The sequence below is a fragment of the Rhododendron vialii genome, chromosome 5a (genome assembly GCF_030253575.1).
Source record: "Rhododendron vialii isolate Sample 1 chromosome 5a, ASM3025357v1".
Taxonomy (NCBI): domain Eukaryota; kingdom Viridiplantae; phylum Streptophyta; class Magnoliopsida; order Ericales; family Ericaceae; genus Rhododendron; species Rhododendron vialii.
The window spans coordinates 5,273,794-5,285,378 of NC_080561.1; the positions used below are offsets into that span (position 1 = coordinate 5,273,794).

At 39.2% G+C, this 11,585-nt stretch overlaps 1 protein-coding gene across 1 annotated transcript; it reads left to right on the forward strand.

Moving 5' to 3' along the window:
• The first annotated feature begins 863 nt into the window (after nt 1–863).
• LOC131325508 (ankyrin repeat domain-containing protein 2B-like) lies at nt 864–7,299 on the forward strand. The gene is made up of 9 exons (XM_058357812.1): nt 864–1,065; nt 1,275–1,330; nt 2,120–2,238; nt 2,918–3,133; nt 3,221–3,369; nt 4,246–4,414; nt 5,032–5,124; nt 6,726–6,865; nt 6,964–7,299. Exons 2-9 carry the CDS (start codon nt 1,285–1,287, stop codon nt 7,061–7,063), a joined length of 1,032 nt encoding a protein of 343 aa, XP_058213795.1. The 5' UTR covers nt 864–1,065; nt 1,275–1,284; the 3' UTR covers nt 7,064–7,299.
• Nucleotides 7,300–11,585: the final 4,286 nt, after the last annotated feature.

The following is an 11,585-nucleotide window of genomic DNA, read 5'->3' on the forward strand; positions in this document are numbered from 1 at the left end:
GATAATATACTGAGGGAAACCTAACCTACTTCGGGACAGGAGCATGATTTTGAATTTCACTAAGATGGCTCAATTTCTTAGTAAGCTTTTAAAGTTGTTTAAAAGAGCTGATTGAAGTAAGCAGGGAGTGAAGCATACCATAGCCGAGCTGGTCCTTGTAGCGTGGCTGGGAAGGCTCGACACATGACTGCTTCAGGTGCGTTGGTCATAAGCGCCTTGAAACCTTCAAGATCGGCGATGAGAGAAATTGATTATCGGTATGCTTTTGAGCCCATTACCACTACCCCAAAGGTACACTAGAGAAATGCTAGTTGGACTAACGACACAAAGAGGTTGTTTTCAAGACAAAACTTGGAGTTATGATTAACTTACCATGTCCGTCTGCCTCCGGTCGGTTTCTTGCCAAGCTAATTCCCGTCCGAAAAGATAGCTCAAAAGGATTGGTTCTCGAGCTTCCTTAACCCACTACCAAATAGTTCGTGTGCACAAAGAGAAATTGTTGGGTCTAAGAGACCAAAAACCAACACAATCGCTCATTTTTACTATGTAACGAATGAACAATGCAGTGCAGTTACATTGGCTGCATATGTCAAGTACTTTTATTTTGCATAATTTATTTTTGACTACGCCGAATCCCGAACAGTTAGCAGAACATGAATCAAACTGAATCAGGCTTCACAAATGGGGATGAGACAATTAGTGTGGGGATGCAGAACATCCAAATATGGAGAGAGAGACATAGAGAGAGAGAGACCAAACTGTAACACATTTTTTGTAAAGTAGGGACTAAAGTGTAATTTAAGATAGTCAAAGTGGGGCTAGTGTGATTTCAATCAAGCCCAAGACTCCAAGCGCAACAAGCCGTTCATTTTCCAGAGATGAGGATTGAGCTGGCCCACTGCAGGGCACCAGCATATGTAAAGCTTCCGTCTGAATCTATATCCTCTCTCTCTCTCTCTATAACTATCGGTCTTGAACAGGGTTTGGCAAAAACCATCAAATCTTGCAAAAATCAGTGGCGATAAACGTTTCGATTTGGCAGCTTATCTGAAACGTTACCATCAGGTATCCATTACTTTTTTTGTTCCTTTTCTTGTTGTTAATTAACAGTATAAAAACTAGGGTTTCATCTTGGTCAAATAGCCATCTGAATAATCTTCGATTCAATCGGATATGCTCCGCGAAAACCCTAAGTCAAGAGTTTTCTTTAAGTTGGCATCGATGGGGTTTTGATATTCTATTCCATTTTAACACACGCTCTCTCTTTGATACAGACAGCTGCTCATGGATTCTAATTCGCAAAAGGATGCTCCGAAGTCTGGCAATTCCGGTAATTTAGCATGCTTTTGGGTTCTTTTGGATTTCTTGTTATGTTTGGTTCTGAGAAAATTAGGTTAAATTTGATTGATTGATTGAGTTTTGCTCGTGTGATATCGATCCATAGACAAGCAAATCCCTTGTGAACTCCAACGTGCTGCCCCAATTAAAAGTTTGGGGATTCTTGATTCTTCATTTGAATGGAAGTAGAATACTCAAGAATTTCACATTTCTTTTACCTCGTAGTTGAATAAAGAATTGAATTGGAATTGGATCCTCACCTGTCCAAGTTTTGGACTAGAGGTCCATTGTTGCGATCAATGGTTCGGATTTGCTCAAAGACTCTTCGTGGGAGGAGTTGATTCTTCACGCGAAGAGTCTATGAGCAAATCTGAACCATTGATTTTTCCAATGTATGGTCCCGATTTGGACTGTTTCCTCCAGTCCAAAATGTGGCCAGAGAGGATCCGATTCCAATTCAGAAACTCTAAATAAAAGGAAGAAGGAAATACTCCTCTGATTGTGGATTTCCTTGTCAAGATTTCCCTGTGATTTCTATACCTTATCTCACTTTCATCTCTCTCCATCACTCTTGAGTCTTGACTTTATCATTTTGTTTCTTAGCTGATTGCTGTGGAGGGCACTTGCTGTTTTCATACTAGTTGAATTCTAGATTAGTTTTTTCTTATTCGTTGCCGTACTTTGTATCTGCTGCCTGCTCGTGATGTTGATTTGGAATGTTTGAAGTTTTAACTCTGGTTTGCTTTCGGAACATGATTTTTATTATGTTTGCTTATCTCAGGTGAAAAGGTTGATACGACAGATAGCAAAAGTGTGAAATCTGAAACATCTTCCGAAGCTGGGTTTGCTGCGAATCCTGCGAATCCTTTTGATTTCTCGGCTATGTCTGGCCTGCTCAATGTAATTCCGATCGCATTGCTTTTATGAATATATCATTTGAGATTATTGATGTTGAGTTATTAGCATTTGTTTTTTGAAAAATTAGACCATGTTTGATGCACATGTAATCGTTGTACTTTGATTATCTACTCTGCAATTCACACTAGGGAAGAAGCAAATTTATCAGTGTTGAATTATTTCATTTGTACTGTTTATGGAAGACTAATTGAGGTCATGCATGCTATCAGTACCATGTGAACTGTGTCTTTCGGGCAATTTTTATATAGGGGTGGTTTAAAGACGTTAACTTTTTGAAAGAGGCTATGGAAAGGTTGTTGAAAATCTTCAAATCTACCCATTATTGTGTCAATCAACTTGTATATGGATGGATTGAAAATGGCAAACACCGACTTAGCCAGTTAGCCTGTGCGTTGTGATAATCAAGACTAATGTACTCTGACCATTTGGGAGGACTTTGGAAAGGAAAGGAGTATTAATCCTACATTGGTGACTAAAGGCCAGTCGATTGGAAGTATGTACCTCATAACTTAAGGTAGGATTGGATAGATGGAGAAGGTTTGAGTCGTCTGATCGTAAAAATTTTTGATACTTCATTGTGGTCTATAAAATGCTTTTATTTGCAATTCAATAGATTTATGTCATTTGTTGCATCTAATTTTTAGTTGTTTGGCAAATATAGGACCCTAGCATTAAAGAGTTGGCTGAACAAATAGCAAAAGATCCTTCGTTTAACCAGATGGCAGAGCAGCTCCAAAAGACGTTCCATGGTGCAGGAGCAGCAGAGGATGCTATCCCTCAGTTTGATACACAACAATACTATTCAACCATGCAACAGGTTATGCAAAATCCACAATTTATGACGATGGCTGAGCGTCTTGGTAATGCACTGATGCAGGTGCGCCCAAACTTCTTTAGCGCGTTGTCAAGAATTCAGGGAAGAAAGGTTTGAACCTGACAGTGAAATGTATACTCCTTTTCTCAGGATCCATCCATGTCTAGCATGCTTGAGAACCTGACAAATCCTTCACACAAAGACCAGCTAGAAGAACGAATGGCCCGTGTCAAGGAGGATCCAACCTTGAAACCAATTTTAGAGGAGATTGAGTCAGGAGGTCCAGCTGCAATGATGAGGTCCCAAATATTAAGCTTGTATTCCATCATTTATTTTGCTTTGTTCATCATCATGTTAGTTCCTGCAATGATATCTGCTGTGATATTATTAGCTTGTAACCTTTTTGCAGATTCACAGATATATCATATATCTGTAGTTCTTGTCGCATGGTTCTTATGTAGCTATTCTAACAATTCTAACTTTCGCCAATCAAAATAAAAATAAAAATCTGTCTTGCTTAGAACAGTATAACTCTCATTATGTCTTTGATGTTACCATGCAGTACTTTTGCATGCAAAAAAACAGGACATGAACTATGAAGTAGTTTATCTTTAGGTGTGAGTATGTTGTGTTTAAAAATTCTACATGAACTAAAGTAACTGATGTCCTGGACTCCTGGTCATTCACCTTATTTTGTATTCATTAAAGCAGCTGGCTTTATTTCAAAATCTTGATAATTATTGTGAAAGCAAATGTCATCCTATATGTCACTTGTTTCAAATGTTCCAGTGAAAAAACTTTGGTTTCCTTTTTCAATCTATTATTCAAAAAAAATCAAGAATTTCTAGGTTAGTTTTGAATTTTGATGTATATGAAATTGCATCTTCATACATGATACAAAACGAAAAAGAGAAAGGATGCAAAGACCATGATGAAAATAATTTGTAGTTCAAGAAAGCACCTTTTGGCCCTCTTTGTTAAACTGTTATATTAGGCCTCTTCTCTAGGCACAACTGCTTGGATCTTCCTATGCTTTATAGAAGTCGGGGAAAATATATTTATGGAAGAAGTGGCTCTTCTGTTGGTTGAATATCTCTGTCTTCTTTTTAGTTCTTCCATTCTTGTCTTCCCCTTTTTCCTACCACCTTGTACAAGCTTTTACTGTTGTTTTCCAGGTACTGGAATGATAAAGACGTTCTACAGAAGTTGGGTGAAGCAATGGGTCATGCAGTTGGTGGTGAAGCTGCTACCTCTACTGATATGTCTGGGCCAGATGAAACAGATGAGGCTGGAAATGAGGATGAATCCATTGTTCATCAGACTGCTAGTGTTGGTGATGCGGAGGTACTCAGTATTTCCTATTTGTGTCCTTTATTACCATCAGGTCTTTGATGAATATTTGAACTTGCCAACACTTTGCAGCTTGGTGGCAGTGGCATTATCATACGAAGGCTACACATAGTTTTAGTAAACGAGATGAACACTCAAATCCACGAATTCACCTTGAAATCCGCAAGGAAAAAGATACACTCTTATTAGTTATTATTTGAGTCAAAAATTCCTTCTGCCTGTCCCCTATTTATAGGAGCAGACCCTAACTCAACTAGGAAATAATAGAATCTTGCTAAATGCTAACCAAGTAAAACGGCCAAGGAAACTAAGTAGTAAAATTTAAAAGACTAATAAAAACATGCCAAAACTAGTGGCGTAAAATTTCTTAACCAATGTATTATTAAAATAAAGTTTCCATGATTTAAAATCCTTATACATCTGGTGGTCCATTATACCTGTTGGGTTCAACACAATTGAGATTTGTGATAGACACGGCTTCCTTGCCTCTGCATTTTCTGTGATTTAGTAAATTCAGATAAAGCGATTTCCATTCGTAAGCCGTGATTTGCGTCACATATCAGCAAATATTCAACACAAAATGTCTGACTTTTTCAATATGTGATTATCAGGGCTTGACCAAGGCACTGGCCTCTGGTGCTGATAAAAATGAAGAGGATTCAGAGGGAAGGACAGCGCTGCATTTTGCATGTGGCTATGGTGAGGTATGACATGAAGTTTTTTTTTTTGCCTGCATATTACTTTGCTTTTTATATCCTTGGGTTGGGATTCGTCTCGTGAAGTTTTTTTTTTGCCTGCATATTACTTTGCTTTTTATATCCTTGGGTTGGGATTTGTCTCAACTAGTTAGATTGAAAACTCTTACGCCTAAAGTGCCACATTCTCTCATTAATATTGCAAGGCGATGAGGAAATGCACTACTAGTGTACTGGCTTTGGATCTCCTGTGAGCAAGTTTGCTTTTGGTTTTGTAAGAAACATGTTGCCTTGATCTCAAGTTTCAAGATGCATTGTGTTCTCATCTTGGAACCAGTTTTCTAGTGGTGTCTTTAATTGTCAAGAATCTGTGACATAATATCTGTGCCAATATTGTGTCAGAGTTGAGAGGACAAGCCTTGCAGTGGTTCTTGCTAGCTGTTGGTTATGATGGGAGGTGGTTATTTTGGGCTAAAGGAGTTGGAAGGGGAAACCTCTGTTTTTCGGTAGAAATCGTTCAAAGAAGGATGTGAGTTTTCTTGTGCTCAAGGCGCTGGGAGGGGAACCCTCTTATTTCCGCCGCTAGGCTGCCATTTGAGTTGGGCATTAGTCATAGACCACGACGCTGACCTTGTTCGTTTCCAAATTTTACTTTGTTTTCCAATCATTACCCTATATCTTTGTTCAATCATTACCCTATTTCTCCAATTATTAATTTCATTTATCTCTCTATCTCTTTCCACTCATTACCTCTCTCTCCAATCATTATCCTATTTCTCTCTCCATCCACTACCAAAACTAAAACACCCAAAGTTACCAAACAAACAAGGCCGCTGTTTTTTTGTGTGACTGATTGTGAGCAATGCCTTTGTGCCATTGGATTTTGGAATTGATGAGTTGGCGTGTGGAGAATGAAAGATTGAGAATATATTGAGATAGAGAAAAGTGAGAGAGGATCCGAGTCTGCTAGAAGAACCTGATGAAAAAGTTCAGCATTGTGAGAACTGACAAGATAATGCAAGTCAATGTCTTTTGATGCAATCTGTACAAGGAGGACTGTCATTTGTAGTTGAGCAAGATCAACTGATTATGGGCATGGCTAGATGGTAGAGAGTGTAGTTATCATTCCGGTTAGGTGGAAATCCAATAAATCTCGTTGAGGACATTGGTGTTGCTGAGTGTGTTTGAACTCTGCTGGGTTTGTGATGTGCTCAGGGAAGCCTCCGAAGGGCAGAATTTGGGTAGGTCTGTCTTATCGGAAGCTGGAAGCACATATGGGTGTAACATTTGTCGAGTTGAGATGCCTTGGAAATGCAGAGGGCTGTATTTATTGTCTCGTCTGTAGTGAACACTGTGAACTTGAAGGCAGCAGGAAAAAGTGATGCGAGTATTATGTGGAACAAATAATGGTATTAGAACACTAAAGGGGACTTTTATGTAATTTTCTTTGGCCTTAAAGGAGATAATGATTATCTTTCAAATCAGAAGGGAACTAGTTATTCTGGTCTCCATGCCCATTGTGGCACTACCGTACTAAATTTCATTTTCTGCACTATATAGAAAGCTTTGCAAGTCCCTTATTACCTTATCTCTGCTTCGTATCACTGCAGGTAAAGTGTGCTCAAATCCTTCTTGAGGCCGGGGTGATGGTGGATGCTTTGGATAAGAATAAGAACACTGCTCTCCATTATGCTGCCGGTTATGGCAGGAAGGAGTGTGTAGCCCTACTGCTGGACCATGGCGCCGCTGTGTAAGTCCCCAACGTCTTTGGTCGATATTTCCCTACCGTTATAGGCTTTATTCTTCTTTCATATACCTTCCTTCTATTTTTGGTTTTCATTATTGCAGCACACTTCAGAATTTGGACAGCAAAACTCCCATTGATGTCGCCAGGCTGAACGGCCAGCATGAAGTACTGAAGCTGCTGGAGAAAGACGCTTTTGTTTGAGCCGAAAGGCGAAGGTGGCTTCTTTGCACGTGTACTTCTGGACATTTTATAGTGTTTTTTTCCCCACCCCTTCTGATACATAAATGGCTTGTTTGATGGGAGCAAGGGTGTTGTAATTCAACTTGGAGCTTTTGTCTATGTTCTGTTTGATGCTCTCTGGTTAAAATTGCTTACATCTTTGGTAAATTCTGTCGGATTACACAATCAAATACCAGATACATGAGGAATTTCAGACATGCCATTTGCACATTGCGAGGGGAAATTATTTGGTGCATTTGGACCATTGTTCGGCGGTCCTTACAGATCAAACGAGAGATTGGGCTGCATGGGCTGCATATACTTGGTTGTAAAACCAACATTTCGTAATATGTTGTGGTCCGATACTGATATGTAGTGTCTATTAGGGCTGCAAACAAATCGAGTTGCTCACAAGCTCGACTTGTTTAGCAATCTGGTCAAGCTTGAGTTTTAGGCTCATGTAGTAAATGAGCTGAGTCTAACATTGTAAAACTCAGCTCGGCTCGAAGAAGTTTGGCTTGTTTGAATGGACTGGGCTCGTTTATAGAGGCTCGTTTAGTAGTAAATGAGCTAAGCTCAAGTTTTAGGCTCATTTAGTAAGAAGCCAAAATTGATCACTACGAAGCTTGGATTGGTTGGCTCGGCTCCACTCATTTGCACCCTAGTCTCCATTTTTCCAATTAAAGGAAGGCTAAATGTCTCTTTGTCTATACTCTTGACGTTGCAAGTCATTTATGTAACTTGATCGAACGCATGCACGACGAGCTTTACAAAATGAACGATTTTGATTATTGTTGTGGGCTTAGAAAGAACCTACAAAAGCCAAACTGGACCGCAATAAAACAGGACAAGAATCCCTCTTTAGCTCTATTCGACATACGATGGGATTTTTGTTGGGTTTTCAAGAGAGTTATGTGATGCTGAATGCAAACAGATATGTAGAGTAATCTTTCTCTGTGTAAATATGTTTATAATCACATATACAACAAGTCACAATAATGGGTGAGGGCCGAGGGGGTACAGTATTTGAACTATGTCCCTTTCCGTGTGGATTCTTGATCCCTTGTCAAGAGAATGAAGGGATGAGAACTCCGCTTGATGTTTTGATGAGTAATAATATTCTCGGTTATCGGTTTTGACAAAACAAAAAAACAACCCCATAGAGCAAGTTACAATAATGTCACGATTCTTGTATCATAATGGGATTTTTTTTTTTTTTTTGGGGGGGGGGGGGGGGGGGGGGGGGGGGGGGGCGGGGGTCGTCTTGGAATAAAAAAATTGGCATACCAAGTCAACAACTCATCAATATTATAACCGCTTGCATGATTTCTCATAGATTTTTTTCCAGTTAAATTGATAGACATCTCGTACTTCGTGAATATTCAAAAGAATTGACTTATTAAAAAAGGAAAACAATTTTGCATTTTACATTTTTTGGCTGTTTGGGAGCTGATTGTGGAATGAATTATATATGCCACAATGCATTTTACTAAAAATGAATCGGAGAATGCAAAATTTAAAAATCACCTTTGAAAGAGCTTTTTGAATTTTGATTATTACTTCCACTCACAAAATCCTTTTACAAAATTTATTCCGGACATATCGTTGAAACACTTTTACGAATTCTCATTATACTCCAGATATCTATAATCTACGATCAATAATTCAAAACCTAAAAATCAATAGAGATCGACTGCCAAACAGTCGTCCCTCAATTTCCAATTTACTCCACAAATTCATAATCTCCAATCAATAATTCAGAATCTGAAAAAATCAATTGGCTCCCAAACAGCCCCTTTCAATTTCCGAAGGTGATTGCAACAGAATCTCTCCCCACGAATTCAGGAACCAAATCCCAACAGGGAAAAAGTGGAATCTTAATCACTTCCCCACGAAATACAGACATCATCATGGTCAATACAATGCATCACATGTAATGTTTTCACGTGAGCTTTGTTTGTTAAAAAAAAAAAAAGGGTAAACACATGCATTCACACACATATATACATGTTTAGAGTTTAGTGTTTCGGGTTTAGGGTTTGCAGGAACGAGGGAGTTTAGTGTTTCGGGTTTAGGGTTTGCAGGAACGAGGACCTGCAGAGAGGGCAGCTGAATTGATTCCGGTCTAGCCACCTCTGGATGCACTCCTCGTGGAAGACGTGGCCGCAACGAGGGAGCTGGCTCACTGCGTCTACCCCTTCGAATTCCACCAGGCAAACCGAACACATTAACTCCCGACGATCACAATCATCATCAACGCTGTCGTTGTCATTGTTGCTGCTGCTGCTGCTTCTGCTTTTGGGATAATGCAAATCCTCGAACCTAGCCACCGGAAGATCGGGCGACCACATAAGTCCCTCGTCTCGGCATGCAACGTCCTGTGGCCGAAAAAATTTGTGGATGCCAAGGATCTCGTCGAGTAAACTCTTCATTTGAAGAAATGGAATCCATATGCAAGTGTATAAGATGAGCGCAAGAGTCCATAGACTGGATTCATGACCATTTAGTAGACAAATCATCTCTCTCTCTCTCTCTCTCTCTCTCTCTCTCTCTCTCTCTCTCTCTCTCTCTCTCTCTCTGTTTTTTTCCTTGGGTTGGTTTTGAGGGTGATGTTGTGATGCATGAATCAGGGGTCCTTTATATATATAGCAAGTATTGCGTGAGAGTCAACTGATGTTATTTGTTTAGTTATTTTGATATATATATATATATATATATATCCACGTTTTCAGGTCAGCATAAGCGCAGCTCGACCAATTCTGCCGAGCAAAGCTCAATTCCGCCGTCTACTTAAGCGAAGCCCAATTAAAGCCGAGCAAAACTCCGTATGAAATGGCTCCAAAAAAGTCGATAACAACACGTAAGAGGTTTCGAATATGAGATTTAAGATAGAGCAAACCCGGAAGTCCTAGGAATCAACGGGTGTTATTTTGGATTAATTTGTGCAACATTATTGGTTTCTCTAATAATATGATCACCAGCTAAGCTTTGACTTTAAAGGCTCGTTGGACAGACTACTATGCGGCGATTTTACTTTATTTTAAGTCAAAGTTAATTTTTAAAATTCAGGGCTTCTATCAGTTCTATGGGGTTTTGTAAATTCAACTACTAATTTAAACTCCAGGATAAATGGGGCCGGCGCCGACCCCACGCCCCTCCTTTTTTTCTCCTACAACAACTGGAATCTCTTTTTATGGATTCGGGGACGATGCCTAGCGGTCGCTGCAAAGCACCTTGTCGAGCGCGTGCAGGATGCATTCGGATCGTTCAAAAGTATTTTTAGTGGTTCGGATTAAAAAACAAACTCTTCTAGAGAGAAGAATTAAACTCTTTCCTAAAAGAGTTTGTTTTCAATCCGGACCATTGATTACCGATATGGACAGTCCGGATACACTCAACAGAGCGTTTGGCAACATCCCCGGATCCCTCTTGGATCCGGGTATTCAAGGGATGTGTGGTATATTTCAAGGGTCTCCACCACACATACATTCACCGGAATAATTCTAACACTCTAATTTAGTCTAAACAAGAAAAAGAAAAACCATTTAGTTCTCTATTAACTAAATAAATGGTTTAAATCTCAAGGACTGCATGCGGTTAACACATTAGATTTAGGGGTTTGCTCCTTCCAGCTATACGGTTCAAATCTTTCCAAGTACTGTTTAACTCTTGGAACAAGAAAAGTACTAGTAGCATTTTTAAGAATAAAGACTTTTTTATGTTAATCCTATGAGGTTCACTCCGTTATCAAAGAACTCTCACCTCTCCCCGGTCCAAAACCTGGTAGATAATAGTGAAGACTTTAAAAAAATACTCCCTCCGTCCCTTTTTGAGCGTTCCGTTTCGTAACTCCAACTTATTAAAAAAATATTATTATTACACATTTCACATCAACTTTTACCTCTATTTTTCCTACTTATCTTCTATGGAGACATCATCATTACACTTTTATTCACTAACTTTTTAAAGTGGAATCTACTTTTAGGGGCAAAATAGAAAACGTACCAACTTTTTCTCACTAACGTTACAATATGGACATTTATTAAGGGACAACCCAAAATGGAATACTGGACATTAAAAAAGGGACGGAGGGAGTACTAGACATGAAATTATTATTTTCTCTGGATAACTTGTATAATTTCATGACCTAATTCCATAAAACAAATGAGCCCTAAATGTTAAACCAGACATACTTTGTTAGATTAACAAGCAATGCTTCACGATGGCCTGAAAAAGAAAAAAGAAAAAAGAGATCAATGCTTCTCTTGTGTGTTTACTCGGTTGAGACCAGTATATACAGAGTTTTGTTATGGCTTTATTTGCAATTCCGTAAGTGAACGGTGTGATTGGTCCCCGAAGACTAATCGAGGGGCACGTTATTTCAAAAAGAAACCCAGACTGACTTAAGCTGGCCTTAAACAGCAAGAAATTAAAGAAAATGACCGTCCAAATCACAAAGATTTTCCTAGTCTTTTTTTATTATTCTCTCTCTCTCTCTCTCTCT